The sequence below is a fragment of the Rhinolophus ferrumequinum genome, chromosome 22 (assembly GCF_004115265.2).
Source record: "Rhinolophus ferrumequinum isolate MPI-CBG mRhiFer1 chromosome 22, mRhiFer1_v1.p, whole genome shotgun sequence".
Lineage (NCBI taxonomy): Eukaryota > Metazoa > Chordata > Mammalia > Chiroptera > Rhinolophidae > Rhinolophus > Rhinolophus ferrumequinum.
Genome location: NC_046305.1, coordinates 36975534 through 36993885, shown reverse-complemented (window position 1 = coordinate 36993885; position 18352 = coordinate 36975534). Strand labels below are relative to the sequence as shown.

Here is an 18352-nt window from a genome sequence, read left to right as displayed (position 1 = left end):
AAATTTCTATATTCAAAGGCAATAAGTGACTGTGCTGCACCCAGACCACTGTTCAAAGCATGCGGCTCCTAAGGTCAAGACAATGCAGTCCATCCCTATATTGGCTCGTTAGGTTTTCTAAATTGTGCTTTTTAGTGAGTCAAGATTGGGCACTTTAACTCGACAGCCAATTTTATCATGGGGAGGTTTATTTGTAAAAAGACAGCTAAGCAATACTGCTACTATTACTACTACTAATATTAATAGTAATAATTGCTTACAGGACAAGCACTGTGCTTAGCACTTCATATGTAATACCTAATTTTATTAGGACAAGCCTAGGTGGTCAACCACTAAATATTGCTTTTATTACTCTACTGGAGGATGTAGTGCGACCCTTTTTCTCTGAAATCATAGATCATCAGAAACTTAGCTGTTTGAAATCAGATCAGTAAAAATGGAACAGCCCACTCTTGCCTGGAAGATCTGAGTCACTTTGACACTGAGAAGCAGCCTCAATTTTCAGCCTAGGTGCAACACTTCAGATAAGGGTTTTTCAGACATAATGTTCAGCATTTATCTTTACTTTATAGTTTCCAAGGAAACAGAATCCAGAGTCCACTTCTCAACTCAGTCCTGATGTTAACTCCTTTACATTAGAGACTTGCTCTTTTTTGGCATTATTAGAATTCTGCTCCATTTAAATATTGTCTAAACTCCATCCTTCCCCCATGTCCTATGTTTAACCCTGTTTCTTCCTTTACTTGGTGAGAGCTCCATGGTTCCTCTGTGTGCAATCTCTCTTGATGCAACAAAAAGCATAACTTTGTTGGGCTCGAGGTATGACCTTCAGGTTCTTTATCAGATGGGCTCTATTAGTAGATATCATAATCCTTAATTTAAAGATTCGTAAAATAAGGTTCAGAAAAGAACTTACAATCACAGAGTTAGTGACAGAACTGGGATTCCAACCAGGACTATATGATTTCAAAACCCATTCTTTTAATTCTAAGCACAGAGAGTCACAGAATGCTGGGGCTGAAAAGGAAACCAAGTATGCCATGTTGCTAAATTTACATGAAGAACTAGGACTAAAATCAACGTATCCTGACCTCCCAAATCCCATCACATGGGTAATTTTGTTTTTATTCAAATGCCAATAAGCAACTTTTCACACTTTCTCTTTTGAGTGTAACTTCTGTAGACCCAGTATGTTCACAGGGCTTTGGGGATACCCAGAGCCCTCACTGAGACTCTAACACTGCTAACTTCAGATAGTACCCAGAATTCCACATACTTCCTGATTATCCCCTCCCTGACAAATAAGAGTATAACCCAATCAAATTAATGTATTTCAATTCCTATAGCTGCTGAAACACAATGCAGGAAACTTCTTAGCTATAGTTAATAGCCTACTTCCCTAAAATGAGTAAATCATGTGAAAGCATCATCCTTCTCTTCCTTTCCTACCCCATCTTCAAATCAGAGTACATGGATGACCACCTATTCTAAGTCTTTAGTCAACCCTGAATTATACGTGTAGCTATCCAAGTATGTGTTACCCAAGTCCTGCCATTGGGAAGCTGTGTAAGGCAGCAACAGCCATCAAAACTCAGAAGAATTTTCTAATTATGGCCACTTATTTAATGAATCCTCTCAAATCCCATTAAAATATCCCTCACCGCCTAAGAGTAGCATCCATCTTGAGCTACTGACTTGGATATGGCAACTAGCTAATACTATTCAATGCAAATACAATGGGAGTTAATCAAAATCATGCAAAAGACACATGATTCCATGAACTTGATGGAAGTGTCATGAAAGAACTGCTCTGATCAAATGCAAAGGGATTATTAAAAAGTAGCTGGCAGATTTATATCCTTTAACAATTGAAGAGAGAAGTTATAGAATGGGCTCTTCAAAACACAATGATTTGAATAGCAAAAGGAATAAGTGAGGCCCTGAAAAAATTAAGTCCTTGAAAGCTTTGCAGAAACATATCTCTTTAGCTGTGAAATATACCCTCACAATTGTAAGATAAGATAATTTATTATGTTTGTGTTCATCTTTATTTATTTTTTTTTCAAGATCTTCACTTCTAAGAAATTTTAAAACCCATTTAAAGCAAATGAAGTCTAAATGTCTGTTTTCTGTTAACAATTGTCTTTGGATGGTGAGAACTCCTGAACCCCTTTCTTGGTGAGAAACGTGTATTTGGGAATCCTTACTCTCAATTCCCTTGAAGAATTTAACTTTTTTTCCCTTCCTTGGTTATGCCTCCTTCATCACACATGATGTGTTCACACACACCAGCTCCTCACTTAGTTCTACACTCTTCAAGTTGGCTTTCACGGCCCCTTCTACTTAAAGTGTGGTCTGTAAACCAGCTACTTTGTATCTCCTGAGAGCTTATTAAAAATGCAGAATCTCAGGCTCTGCCCTAAACTTCTGAGGTAAAATTTACATTTTAACAAGACCCCCAGTGAGTCATATGCATCTTTATGTTTAAGAAACACTGTTCTAGATAACGCCAAGCACTTTGTCTGCAATATTGTAGTTTGTGAAATCTAGAGGTTACTCTCGTCTTCTTTCTCTCTTGCCTCCACATCTAATAATTTATGAAGTTCTTCTATATTAGGTGCCTATCCCTTGTATTATCCTTCCTCTGTCTTTCTCATAATTCTCATTCGGGCACAAAAAAAGCCCCCTAACTGCTCTCCCAGATGTCATTCTCCTCATCACCCCTCTGCCCAGTATTTATTGCATCTTTTCTGAGTGGTCTTTCTCTTAGTAACAAACAAGTCTGTTATCACTGACCTTCCTGCAACTCTTGAAAGACCAGCTATAGTAAGAGTAGTTGTAGTAAGATCTAGTGTCCTTGGAGAACCAAGTGCCTGATAGTTCCTGCTACCTCTCTAACCCTCTTTCCTCCCTCTCTCCACCCCATCATGCACTCTTGACTGGTTCCATTCCAAGCTACTTGGAGCTCCCTAAAGAACAAGTGAACCCTCACATCTCAGTGGTACATTTTCACATGCTATCTAAGCCCAGGGCAGAGTGGCCTTTCCTTCCTGATGTACTTAGGAAATTCTACTAAATCCTCCTAAAACCAATGTCCCCTGAAGCCTTTTCTAACCCACATGAGCAGAATTAATTGATAACCTGTTTATGTCCCACTGAATTTTGTACACACTACATATCACATTATATTGAAATGACGTTCACCGATGTATTTCTCCAGTTTCTGTCAGTGCCCCACCAGGATATGAGATCTTGAATGAGAGTGAAATTATTCATCTTTGATCACTAGCATTTAGCGTCTAGCATTCAGAGGATGATCAATAAATCCCTGTTGAATGCATAAATGATTCACCATAAAACAAACCTTGCTCCTCAAATAATTCTAAGTATAATTATTATAGAAAAATATTGATGACCTTATATTATAGAAAGGCAAAATATGAGTGGAAACTTATTTTTTACCACTGACATATTTATTAATCACTATTGGAAGAAAAAGCTATTAACGAGGTTCACATGAATGATATTACCATTGCTGAACAGCAGTTCTGAGCAGCCCCCAGTTTTAAATTCAGTACCTTATGAAAACCTTATGGACTGCAGTAAGAGGTAAGTATGCAAGCTTGTATGTTTAGAAAAGGGATTTTTCATTTATTTTGTTTTGTTTTAAACAGTGTTGAATGAGTGGAGACGTAAAACAGAAAACTTCCAAATTTGGAGTGCAAAATATTAGCATTTTCCATGCTTATATCACAGCCATACAACCTAGGCAATACATCAGAATCACCTGGGGAGCTTGCAAACCATACTCTGATCCTACTTCAGTGCAGGGTATCTAGAAAGGGCTCAATCATGTTTGGTGAAAGTGAAAGAGAAGAAGAGAGAAAGAAAGGAGAGAGAGAAAAGAAGGATAGAAGAAAGGGTAGAAGAAAAAAAGGAAGGGAGAGAGAAGGGAGAAGGAAACAAGGAAACGGGAGGGATGGGGGGGTGGGACAGGGGAGGGAGAGGGCGAGTGCATTGCAAAGACGATCTCCTTTCAATAAATGGCAACATCTCAACATTCCTCGTGTTACAATGTGTTTGCAGAAACCTGACAAGAAGCCTCTATACTGGACTTAGTTTTTATCCATATACTTTATGACTCAGATTATGTATAACAATTAGAATTCAAACTACTCCTTGTTGACATGTGCAGGTAATTTTGAATACAATTTTCTTGATAATGCAAGGTCCTTCAAGAACACTGATATTTCTATTTGGCTCCCTGCCTGCTCAAGGAAAACACTGTTTTCATAATAACGTTCATTTCCTTGTCACAGTCTCTTTACACTCAGTAGCACTACATTATGGTTCAGAGCAGGGGTGTCCAAACTTTTTTCAACGTTTTTCACCAAGGGCCATATGCGGTAAAATACACAAACAGCCGGGCCACTCACTCGAGGTGAAGTACGTATTGCCTCACCTGGTTTATTTAAGTAAACTAAACATATTTTTGGAATTTGCTGCGGGCCAATAAAAAATGGATCGCGGGCCGCAGCTGGCCCGCAGGCCGCAGTTTGGACACCCCTGGTTTAGAACAATACCATGATTTTCTTTTATTATTCAAAGGAGAGGTCAAAATATAAAACACTAGGATAAAAAGATGTGTATTGACAAAGGAAGGGCTGAAGCATATAAATCTCTACTATCTTATGACTTAAATTTTGTGTTATTTTAGGGCCCATAGTAAATTACACTGTCCATTTTCCTGAGTAAAAATTAAGAGATTTAAGAGCTTTTAAAACTAGCTTAAGCAACTTTTCCAATGAAGTTTTCCCTGTCCATTTCACCACCCTTCTTTTACTCTTCCACTGTATCTCTATACTTATGAGTATAAGATTGGAACTGTTCAGCTCAAATGTGCATAACTGTTTATATTCTGTTACATTCCCAGATTGAAAAACTACTCAAAAGATGAGACTCCATCATTAATCTTGCATTTTTCAGTATACTATAGTTTCTGGCCCAAAGAACAAACTTAATAAATGTTTAATAGATCAGTGCCTTTAAAGGCCAATAATGGAGTAATAACATACTTCTACTTATGGTTTTCTAACAACAGAAAATAATACATAATTAAGCTGCGAAATGCAGAGAGAGAACAAAACATATTAAGGCAAAACAATTGTTTAATTTCAATAACAAGAGACAACCTTTGTCAAAACTTTTTTCCACTGTCAAGTTCATAATTCTATATATCACTGGACCTCTTTTAGATGAGTATTCACCAAGGGAGTTGTTCCTAAGTTGTTACTTACGTCCTTCTAAAACTGTATAAAGTTAGTAGTCCTTGATTGCATTGAACAAAAAGGACAAGGGAATGAGGTAATAAGCTTGTACAGCTTCATGTATGTGGTGGTGGTTGTTTTAATGACCTGGCCTTAACTGTTTTTCTGACTCCCTTTTATAAAGCTGTATAATTCTCATGACACTTTCAATGGCAAAACATGCCTGATTTGTTTCAAGTCCAGATCTTTAGACGTTTATGTTTACTACGTTTGTCTGCCCAGGGCTTTCAAATCACAAAACAACCTTGACTACACATACTGATGAGGGGACAATGCTGACAAATAATATAGCTAATGCTACTACGTAAAATTAAGTCTGCAGATCTTCTGCTATTTATTGAATTTTCTTAAAAAGCAGGCTACAGATGTAATCTTTTTTTCATACTTTTATGTTTTGGGTTATTTTACTACAACCAGATTTTTGGTCCCTCCGAAACCTACATTTCAAATTTCATGAGGGAGATAAGCTTTATGAAACAACTTATAACTTTTCTGAAGATTGCACATTTGAAGATCCAATTTTATTCTTTCACGCTGCCACTGAAACAGTCTTCTTTCTGATCACCAGGCAATTTTCCAACTTCTCTGAGATTTCTCTTCCTAAACAATTTCTTTCAGGAAAGCTTTTGGCAATAATTTAAAACTTTACTCTACCCTGGTGAGGTGGGTGAATTAGAAAAATCTGAAAATGGATTCCAATGAAAATGAAGCAAGAGCTGAACACCTACCTGAGTCAGTATCTTCCTGGTGAGAGCTTTGCTCTGTCACAATCAAAGTTAAACTTAATAAGGAAAAACATGGTACTTTTAATTTTTGTGCTCAGCTTTAAGCATTCATTTACCAAGAGGATACCAACAACTAAACCATAATGCTTCCCCCAAGTAATTCCAACTATTTTAAAAAGACAAAATTTGAATTTAATATTTGTCATAATCATATTGTTATTGTTTGTGTGTGTGTATGCATAATAAAGAGATACTTAGAATGTGACTGTTGGGGTTCAAATATTGTCCTTGCCCTTTATTAGCTACGTGACCTCAACTAGTTTATTTAACCTCCTCTCAGTGCCTCAGTTCCTCATCTATAAATTGGTAGTAGTAACAACACCAACCTCGTAGGGTTTGTGTGAGAATTAAATAGTTCATACAAGTAAAGTTCTTAGAACAGTGCAGGGAAAACCGGCTTCAATAGGCAGATCCCCAAGGCTGGCCTGTGGGCTGGGTATGTGCTGGACCCTTTCTAGGATGCTGTTAGCAGTCAATTCCTAGGAACCAACCATATTAAAATCAAGAATATTTTGCACTTTTAAAATTCTTCAAGATAAGTCTTTATGTTAGTAATTTGCCCCAAAGTTTGATGATCTTCACTTCTTTATCACTAATAATTTCTATCTCTATTCTTCCACAAAGATGAGGAAAAGACACATAAACAACTTTCCGCTGGAATACTGATGACTAAAGTTGATGAAGAGCTCCTTGTATGCCAGGTCCTCTGATAAATGCTTTATAGATTGAAGTTTATTTTATCCTCACAAATTCTTAAGGAATCGGGTTCTCTTGTTAACCCCAATTTATACACGGAAAACCAAGGCTCTGGCAGGTCACCAGCTAGTGGTCTGGTTGTCAGAACAGAGTGACAAGATGTCTGTGTGACGTCAGGGATCAAAGCTGAGCTCCTCAGTGTGACTCTATGGTAGGGACGGGGCTGTATAGCAAATTCAGTTTAGTATCTTCGTTCCCCAGTTGCAGAACCCCCAGTGAGGTAGTGACTAAGCTGATACAAAATCTAAGTCTTTTGTCTTACAGTCTGTGGGTCTCTGTCACACCATTTTGCATCCTCCTTTCCTCTAGCCTAATCCTGAATTTATGTTTTTCCACTTCTTCAATTTTGAGTAGAAAGTCGGTGGGGGAAACATGTTTGCCCTGAATATATTCCTCCCCCACACATCCATTTTTCTCCTTTGAAGCAGCAACAACAGCTGCCAACTGGAGCATCCCCCCAGGCTTACAGAGCATCAGTCAGCTTCACAGATGAAGGCAGAGATGAGAAGACAGAAATCCCTCCTTTAAAGAACCTTGCTAATGTTTTTCTCTCTAAATTCATTCTTTCATTAGTGAACACTTTTAAGATAACCCTGAAACCTCAAGGCAAGAATGGCAAGTCAGTGCATTTTAGGAGCTATGAGTGGTCCTAATTAATTGCCCAGGGCCAAATGAAGGGAGTTGGGTGAATGCACACTCAGATCGCTATATTCTCCAATTGATTTTATTTAAACTTATCCTTTCCGTAGCCTATAGTCTCTTCCACCTTCCCTATTCTATTGGAGACAAACTTCATTAGCCAAAGGCAAGAAGAAGAGAAGACTGCTTCCATATTATTTAGGGTTTTAGTGACTTGAGGCTTATCAAGAAAAGTCAGAAAAAGAGCTGGAGACAGTACTCTTTGGCTTAGACCAAAAGTGCTTGCATTCTAACTCTGAAATTTGGAAAGACAAAGCATTCTTAACCTGAAGCATAATGTTTCAATATTTTACACTATCCTTTACTCATAGATACATCCATCATGCACACACAGAAACACACATACAAAATGCAACATATTACACTAGCTCGTTTTGCAAAAAATAGACTGTATTATAATTTCACACTGAAAATGGTCTCCTTCTTAAACTGAGGCAGGGCATAAACAAAACAGTAACATATTTCTTTATTCATTATTTAATACATATTTATTGAGAACTTACTATGGGCTAAGCACTCTCCCTGGCATTGAGAATACCCCAGTGAACAAAACAGGCAACATTCCTGCCTTTGTGGAATTTTATTTCTAGTGGAGAAAACAAATAATAAACAAGATGAATAACTCATAATGAGTTCTAAGGAGAAAAAAAGTAAAACAGCAAAAGACAATATGAAGTAAACAGATGAATAGAGTATAAATCTGAGATCGTGTGGTCCGCAAAGACCTTCTGAGAAAGTGATCTTTGAATTAAAACAAAAAGGAAGTGAGAAGATATTTGGGAGATTGGAATTGCACCAGAGAAGAGCAAATCCAAAGGACCTGAGGTGGAAGTTTATCTTGCATCTCTGAGGAGTTAAGAGTAGCTCCAGTGAAATGAATAAAGGAAAGAGCTTTAAGAAACGAGATTGGAGAGATGAGGCCAGATTATGTAGAACCTTCCAGTTCATGCTAAATATTTTTACTTTTCCCATGAGGGTGATGGGGATCTATTAAAGAATTTTAAGCAGAGAGTTAACAGAAGCAGACTCATATTTTAACAGGACCACTGGGATTAGGGAGTTAAAAATAGACTGAATGGCTTTTGGTCAATAACTAGTGGCTTTTGTAATAAACCAGATGAGAGATGATGGTAACTTGGAGCAGCATGGTGGTAGTGGGAGTGGTATAAAATGGTTAAATGCCAGATATATTTTGAAAGTAGAGAACAGAATACCTGCTTATGGAATCTATGGGGTTGTAAAATTTTTTAAAAGAATAAGTTAATGTTGAAACCTAACCTTTGGCCCAAACCATGGATCTGAAATGGGGAAAACTATGGAAATGACTGCATGTATATGTTTTTTTTGTTTATTTCTTTCGGGTTTTGTTTTGTTTTGTTTACTGGAGATGGGGAAGGATATCAAAAGCTCATTTTTTAACATGTTCAATTTAAGATGTCTATTAAACATCCAACTGGGATGTCAAGTAGATAATTGGATATACAGGTCTGAATTGATAGGAGAGGAAGAAATGAATTTGGGAGTCATTAGCATATAGATGAGAAAAAAAATCAGCAAAAGAGAATGAGAAAGATGGGTCAGAAAGATGGGAGGAAAACTAGGTGAATGTGGTATTCTCGAAATTATTTCAAGGAGGAGAAAGAAAAAGTTTGATAAATGCTGCTCATAGGTCAGGAAAAGTTGAGAAGTGAGAACTGACTGCTAAATTTAGCAATGTGGGTTCATTGGTAGCCTTCATAAAAGTTATCAATGGAGTGGGGAAGTGTGGACAAAAACTTGATTAGGAAGAGAGAAACTGAAGATGTTGAGTATAGACAACTCTTTTAAGAAGGTATGGTCTAAAGGGACAGTGAGAAATAGAGGAATAAATGGAGAAAAAGTGGGATCAAGAAAGTATTGTTTATTTGTTTTTATTTAAAATAACAGATACAGGGAGACTTTGTGTCTTGTTGGGATGACCCATTAAAGAGGGAAGATTTACTGATGTCAGAAAGAGAGGAAAGAATTAAGAGAGTTGTCTTTGAGGAGGTGAGATGGATGCGATCTAGGGCAGTCTACTCAAAGGGTGGTCAAAGAATGTCAGCATGAGCATCAGCTGGGAGACTGTAAGAAATGCAAGTTATTAGGCCCTATGCTAGAGTTAATGTCAGACTCTTACGGTGGGAACTAGGAATCTGGGTCTTAAGCTTTACAGGTAATTTTTATGCAGGATGTCTGAAAGGTATTAAGCTAGTGCACAGGAGAGGGATCCACCTTACCAAGGAACAGACTTCATCCATGCCAACAGGAGAAAAGGTAATGTATGCAGATGAGCTGGGTAAGTAGATACGGTAGTGGGACCTTATGTAAGTTGCCTTGTAATTGCTTTGAGTTTTTAGTGAAGGAGGAAGCAAGAACATTAGTTCCTTTTCTCTACTTTGAGTTGGACTATTAGCTCTAGAGGCCTCAAGTGACTTTGTGTCACTCAGAACAGTGGTATTATTCTCTTCATTCACCGTGACTGGGAAGTCAGCATATACTCTAAGCCCAACTCAGCTACCCCCAGCAAAGACACAAAACTTACCACCTTTTCTGGGCCTAATGTTCCTTAAGCTGATCTAACACTTTCTGGCCCTGCCTCAATCATGCCACTTCTTACCAAAGATAGGGCGGCCATTTATAGAGCATCTGACATGCCATAGGCACTTTCAAATATATTCTCTCATTCAGGCTTTCTAATAATCCTTCCATATAGATATTTATCCCTTATTTTACAGATGAGAAAAATGCAGACTCATAAATGGAGCTGTTTATTTACCTGACCATTTACATATCACTCCTCCATCGAGGGTATACAGTATCCCCAAAGTGATTTCAACACAAGCACTCTTGTGTTGAAGTCTCCCACCTTCCTCTGTTTATACCACTCTTCCTGCTTTTCCTACTTAACTTTCTAACAAGAGTTCACTTGGTTTTTTCCTAGAGGTCACTTTGATTTAACTATTCCTTTAGCCAATCAACACAATTCATTTTTCATTATTCTACCCAATTGCTACCTTTCTCATCCTTTCCTCCTGCTCCTTCTCTGCTTTTCCTTCTTCATCAATAATTTCTTCACCCCCTACAGTTGGTCTTTACATCTAATATGTCATGTTCTCTTCCTCAAACCACCCACGAAGTTCAAATGTTTTAAATTACAATACAGTACATGCAGACAATTCCCTCTTAGTTTAACAAGTAATCTCAGTCTCTTTTTTCACTTTGCTTGAAGTCAAACTTTTGGGTTTTTTACCGTATTTTATGTAGCCATCATGTTTTTCCATGTATTTGACTTTTTCATATCTGCCTTAGCTGAGTTCACCAGAAACCCACACATACCTATCACACAGCACCTAAACTAGAAAATGTATTGAGCATTAAAGCAATGTTAAACTTTTGTGCTCCAAATCAAGCGGAAAAAAAATTCCAAAGACAATACATGCCAATATCACATAAGATCACCTCTAAGTCATTTTTGATCAGTATTTATTTGCTTATTAATTATTTATTACATAGGTTTATCATTAAATACTATCTTAAATAATAAGAAGACAGGCTAACATAAGAAATCTAATAAATAAATATATCAATATCTTTTAGCATCCCATTAACAATAATGCACTTTGTAGGTTTTATAGTTATTGATCCACATTGAGCTTGTAAAAGAAAAGTGTAGTCAGGTCACGTTTTCTGTGAAATTACTAGAGTTACTAATAGTTTCACTATTTCCTAGTGATTTAAGTTGCTTCTGTTGGTTATTTCTAAACAAAAGTGTATAGGTAATTATGTATAGGTAACTAAATCTAGAGATTATCTTGAATTAAAGTCTAAATAAAATCATTGGTAGTTTTAAGACTGTGGTCCTAAATTAACAGTTTTTTTCATCTATGTTGGATACATTAGTTTTACTAAGGTTGTGCAGTCTAGTGAAATTAACTCGTTTCTAAACTCCGTATATGGGTATATTACCATCCAGGAACTCAATCTACCATAGACAACTCATATCCAATATGTGGCAATAAATTCTATCTTCTTAAAGTCATACTTCTATTTTATTTCCTATCCTGATGAACATCATTCATCACTCAAACCCTAAACCTGAAAATTTCACCAGGTACCTAACTTCCTCTCCCTCACTTTTCACATCTACTCAATCACAAAGTACTGTGAATTGTACCTCAAATCTTTATGGAAGCAATCCTTATTAACTCCACTGACAGTTTCTTATTCCAGAACCTCATCATTTCTTGCCAAAACTATGAGAATATGTCCTTAAGTGACCTTCTTATCATTGATATGTTTTGCTATTCCTGCAATCCCCACCTGTCTAGCCTGCGTCACAAAAATGCCAAAGTAATCATTTGAGACATAAAATTAAGGACTTCACTGTTTTGCTTAAAATTCTTGAATTACTTAAAAGATAATATGCAGACATCTTTGGGTGACCCTGAAGCCTGTTACTGTTTCCAACCTCATGTCTTGCCACTTACTCCATCACCCTTCAAACTACCCTTGTGGAACTTCTGTAACCACTGGGTTTCTTCCCTGAATATAGGTTGCTACTTCTACACAGAATAATTACTTCCCACATCTGCAAATTAAACTCAACTTCTACAATGGAAATTATAACGATAATCACTTCAATAGAGTATGAAAGCACCACAAACTATTTGGCTCTTTACTAATTGAAGTTATTTTTACTTCCCACAACTAATAATCATTATAATAAGCTTTTCTAGTTTAATATGTCCTATTTAAACCTGCTCTAAAAACATCACATTACAGCTTTTATGTTGTTGATAAACATCATCAAATCATAAACTTTCACTATGTTCTCTTTCAGCCTTTTTTTTATTTTTAATTTTTTATTGGGGAATATTGGGGAACAGTGTGTTTCTCTAGGGCTCATCAGCTACAAGTCGTTGTCCTTCAATCCAGCCCACCATCTCATGCGGGAACTGAACTGGCAACCTTGTTGTTGAGAGCTCGCACTCGAACCAACTGAGCTGTCTGGCCGCCCCTCTGGAAGCTCAGTGGCAGCTTGTTGTCTTCAATCTAGTTGTGGAGAGCACAGCTCACTGGTCCATGTGGTAATCGAACCAGCAACCCTGTTGTTCAGAGCTTGTGCTCTAACCAACTGAGCCATCCATCCGCCCCCTTTCAGTCTTTAGTGTAGTTACTTGCATCTCTGGGAAACTGCAAGAAGCATTCCATTTGTGTTTTACTTTTATTTCTTTCATTTTGATTTTCAAATAAGAGCAGTGGTTTCCCTGACATTCAATCCTATTTTCTTCTAAAGATGCTATTATTTTGTTGACTGATAGTTTCATTAATAAGTATAATCGCCATCTGCCATGATGCATCTTAAATTATCCAGTAATTGCATGTATATGAGTTTTCAATTTTGGAAATTGAGCTCTTGAAAAGACACTCCCCTCTTTTATTCAAGTTAGATAAAGTTACAGGAGTACTTCTCAAACAATTATATTCGTAAATCCACTTTTTGTTGTTGTTGTTATTGCTACACTGTAAGACAAATGTAAAATTTCACAGACCTTTCTATGAATACTCTATTGTTTAATGCTAAATTTAATATGTAAACTATTGTTCTTTTATCATCATTGGTTTCTCATATGATATGATTTTTAAAAGACAAAAATAATATTTGGCTTTCTCACACTGTGATTAAAAAAATAAGAGTCAACTGAAATCCTTTGGATATATTCTGAAGGAACAAAAAATAGCTTTTCCTAGGTGATAGATGCAAGGAAGACTGAGGAGTATCTCAGTATTCACCCCCGTTTAAAGCTGTTTTTGAGAATAAAGAACATACACACCTCTATAAATATGCATCTCTTTCAATTTTATTAGAGATATTTCTTTATTTCTCTTGCCAAAACTTTTAAGAAAAATATACGGCTGAAAATTCCAATTACAAACAAATTCAGAATTCTCCTAAGGAATCAAAACAATATTTTTCCTTTCTGTAACAGATTCCTTTTCAGGTATTTTTCATGAGTCATACTTCCCTTCAAATCTTCTTTCTATATTTTTATTTTAAACCACATATATTATAGAAGACAATGGCCTCTGATTTATTACATTTAAGATCTGAGATTTAGATGTGGGCAATTTGTAGTATTTGTAAAAAGAATATAATAAAATTGCCCATAAGCCCCACATTCAATATACACATTTGCCAACAAAACTCTAATAAACAGATCATTGAATTTTAAAGCTGGAAGGGGCCTTGGAGAACATAACATCCAACCCCCATATATTGCAGAGAAAACAAAACAAAACAAAACCGAAGCCAAGGAATTTTAAGTCACTGGCCAGTCACACAAGTAACTACAAGAGAACAAGGACTAGACCCTCAGAGTCCCTGAATCCAATTCTGTGCTTTTTAATAAGTTACACGTTTTCTCTTTTGACACGGACTTCCCATATCAGCCTGCCAATCCTCACAAGGTGAAAGTCGGGTTAACTGAGTTTGCCATATGCCTGAGCAACTGCTAAGCACTCATTTGTAAAAGCAAAACTGGGAACTTAAGAAGTTTCCATAACAGAAATTTTTCTCCAAGGCTGTCTTTTCTGTCTATTCATATGTAAGGTACCGAGGGTAATGTTCTCCACAGGCAGGAGCTATTCATCTTTGACTATTTCTTTTTAGAGGCTACAAAGCTCATTTTAGGTTACTGTTTAAAAAAAAAAAAAAAATTATCTCTTTCTCTCAGTATTTGATCATCTTGGAAATTCTTTGCAGATTTTTGTTTTCATGCTCTATGTCCAGAGAAATCTGGAGGCATTAAGTTTGGTGTTTGAAATGTGCACTTTGGCAGACCTCCATTTAAAGGTGTATTTTTTATGAAGGATAAAGAGCAGCTGATTGTACTCACAGAAACCCTAGAGGAAATGGACTCTTGATGGTAACTCACTATAGTGGAGCAGGAAAAGCTCAAGTTTCCCCCCTCTCTCCAACCTCTGCTCTGCTAATTACCAACCAAGCCCTATCAAGGATATTTCCTTTGATGATCAAGCAAAGTGTCTGGTGAGGGAGGAAAGGAAGGGCAGGGCACTTCCCATGAGGGTGGGGGAAAGAGGTTCTGGGAGCTTTTCCTGGTGATTAGAGCTGAGGAAGTTGATTTCTTTTTATGCTGTCGATGTGGCGTGCTGCCGTCACGCCTCCCGCTGCCAGCCCAGCACCAGGATCTTAATCAGTCACTATGAAAACTCATTAGCTCCACAGCAATGATTCCTCCACTGCTGAAGCTTGGCGCTGTGCTTAGTGCCATGGCAATGATCTCAAACTGGATGTCCCAAACTCTCCCATCCTTGGTAGGACTGAATACCACAAGGCTGTCGACGCCAGATACCTTAGTAAGTCACTCCGGTGGGTTTGACCATCTTGGGACGTTAAATGTACTAAACCAGTGGGGCTTTATTTTGTAAATTGCAAAGGCTGAGATTTTGCTTCTCTATGTGGTAACTTTAGTCATGGATGTTTTTTATGAAAACTTGAAAACTACACCAAAAAATAAATAATTGTCTGAGAAATTACCTGTAAAAGGAAATTAACTAGATTCATTAAATTCTTAAGAATAAAAAGCTTTAACTTAACTGTATTCATCTGCGGTTTGGAAGGATTCTTAAATATGTTTTGTTCCTTATTATTTTACGTCTTCTTTTAATGTCTGTAAAATCCCCTCAATTTTTCTTACAGAGTATATTCTATGCAGTCTAGTTATACTATAGCAGTTTCTTCCTTGGAATTGAATTCCTGTGACTGTTCGCAATGCATTCAGAGAAACCAACCTCTTTTAAATATAAATGAATAAAAACCCTCAGGAATTTAAATACTGCCTAAAAGACCTTAAGAAACATGAAGAATAATTTACTTGATAAAAATCATCTCCTTGTATTGTTTAATTTTTTATGAAGACTTTTCCTATTACAAGTCTAAGTCCTAGAGCCTTCATTCACCTAAAATTAGGGCTTTTTAACCCTTCCAAATTATAACAAAGTCTTTCATGATAGTTTGAAGCATGGTTTACTGAGCAATACTCTAAAACCTTTCAAATAAAAATGAAAACTATTGGTTTTTCAAATAGAAGTTTATAAATTCAAATAGAAAGAATATCCTGGAAAAACAATTTCCCGGCTATCAAATACAAGGTATAGAAACAATGAGTATTTGGAGCTGTTTTTTATCTTTATCTGTTTTTACCACTGGATTACTCTAGTGGATCAGGAAAAGTCAGATACTAAAGGAAAGTAACCCTGTATTTTCAAGACTTGTTTGTAGTTATTAATAATAATTAATGAATGTATCAATAGATGTGTGATTAACTTAGTAGAGTCAGGTCAAATTAAGTCCCTAATTTGTCAGGTTAACCCAGTGCTTAGGGAACGCGCAGGGCACCTGTGAGGCACACTTGGACCTGTTTTTACATTTTTACCTCCCTTGAGTCATTTAAGAAACTTAAGTGCCTCTGTTATTGCGATTCCCCTCCTTCCACAGGATTTGTGTGGCTGATGGAATGTAGATTTGTAGTTATAAAGAAAACATGATATGTCATCAATAAACAAATACAAAACAAAAAAATTCCTAGTAATTAATACAGAGCCAAATTTTCTCAATGTTCAAGTACCTGATGGTTTTCAACAACTTAATTGTTGAATTAACTCATTCAGAAAATCAATCTAAGAAACTCATACTTGAGTTATATTTCAAATGTGGTAGTTTGGTTCTAATATATATATATATATATATATATATATATATATATATATATATATATATATATATATTGTGTGTGTGTGTGTGTGTGTGTGTGTATAGACATTGGTTTGGTTATTTCCTATTGTCATTGACGGAGACGGATCAAATTTCCAAAATGATGCATGGTTCTTTTAGGGCTTCTAACTATCTTGTAAATTTAATGTAAATTTATTTTCTTTACTTTCTGATTGGTAATCTGTTGGTTGAAGAACATAAAGCATTGCTATGGTCTATGAATATGCTAAAACAATCAAATATTCCTTTGGAGGAAAACAAAAAGGAAGCTCAGCAAAGTCTGCTGAAATAGATGGAGAAACCAGGTCACGAAAGCGTTTTTTTTTCGTTTGTTTGTTTTTTTTGCACATTACAGAAGTGGCATACCTTACTGAACAACAATGTCTATTATGACATTTCTCTACCTTAATTATTCAATATAATTGCTCATACTTTAGGATTCCCATGGTGAAAAATGAATGAATCTGTAGTTCCTAGATTAAGCTCATAAAATGTGAATGATAGAAAATCTCTTAGAAACAATCCAGGCCAGTAATTTTCACACTGCTTTTGGCGGGAGTGCCTTTTTTCTTTTCAAGTTGAGTTTTATGTATACGTATTGAATATGTTTGTTGAATGAAACTTGAAGTGGAACTCCAATATGTAAAAGGTCATTGGTCAAACAAATAATAAATGACGGGGGAAGGCATTTACTGGGTCTCCAGCAGCGGCTCTTTCCTCACAATCAATCCCTTGCCCCAGTCAAGACACCTTCACAGAAACCTTAGTGCTCGCAAGACCTTCATTGGAAATGTGACTGATCTAACTCAGCTTCCTCACGCTACAGGTGGGAGGATGGACCCAAAATGTGCAAATGACTAAACAGATTTCCCCCAGTTGGTTAATGACAGAGCCAAGGGTGGAAGCAAATCACATGACTATAGTCCTGACCAGGGAAGCCTCTCACCCACGTTTGTTAGTCCCTGCCCTCCTGGCCTCTGCTGCCACACTAGGTTCTCTCTGCCCTGCTCAGGGGGTTTCCCATGACCCTGGGCTGCACTTTTCTTGGATTGAAGGGTTAGCAGTTCCCTTCCCAGTAGGTAGAGTGATGCTATCCAGCCGTTCCCACCCTTCTCACGCTATGTTCTCACTATAGATAGTATGAATTAAATGAACCTTCAATTGTGTACATACCAAAAAAGAAAGTAGGACTTAAAATTTATTTTATGAGTGTTTGTAGGATGTGCACATGGCAAACAGGGCACATTTACACGAATATGAACATAGTCTTTCCTTAGAAGTTTTAAAGGAAGAAAGGGTTTTAATATTAAATCTATTTATGGCAGGTGTCTCTGAAATTGGCAATGTTCACTTGATTGTTTTAAAAGCTGAAAGACGTTTTTAAATTTCCAGGATATTTTTGTAAGTAAGTAGTTAAATATAGTTCCTTATTAAGACAATAAGTTCCCTCTTCTTTTTCTTAGAATCTTGAAAAATTCCTTTATCCTTCTCTTTGGCCCTGTCTTCTTTCTATCTTGTTTTTCCTCCTAATCTATCACTGGGCCCATCAACCTTTGGAGGAGCTGGTGTCTGCAGAGGAAAGCTGCCATTCTGAGAAAGCTCAGGCTCCCTCTGACTCTTCTCTCTGATGCACAGTAACTTCCCCTTGAGGCCGAGCTTCCGGGAAGTCCCCCATGTTGTGAACTCCATACCAGGAACAACCTGTATAAGAGCAACCGAGCAGAGGAGATTCAGCAGACACCAGCTGTTCTCATTCGGCCCAACCGCTGAGGTGGGAAGAGGCCTCGAAGAGACCTATGGGCATAAGTGATTTGTTTTGCTCGTTTTTCAAACATCTAGCTGGCTTCTTCTCTGAAATAACTACTTCAATAAGTCCGTTTTAAGTACTGCAAAACAAGTAGAATACTCTTATGCAAACTCTCAATACTTCATAAGTTTCTTATCTTTAACTCACTGATTTTTTTTAGTCC

The 18352-nt window shown here is 36.9% G+C and overlaps 1 protein-coding gene across 4 annotated transcripts in view; it reads left to right on the top strand.

Annotated features, from left to right (window-relative positions):
* Window positions 1-18352, top strand: part of OLFM3 (olfactomedin 3) — a 179577-nt gene that overhangs the window by 119014 nt on the left and 42211 nt on the right. Inside the window, exon 1 of one of the 4 annotated variants that reach the window (XM_033093776.1) lies at window positions 14730-14965. The exons of 2 other annotated variants lie outside the window; for them this stretch is intronic. In XM_033093776.1, coding sequence (XP_032949667.1) covers window positions 14837-14965 — 129 coding nt within the window. In that variant the 5' untranslated portion in view covers window positions 14730-14836. Of the gene's footprint in view, window positions 1-14729; window positions 14966-18352 lie in introns of those variants that run through there. One more of the 4 variants, XM_033093779.1, reaches the window with a different exon arrangement.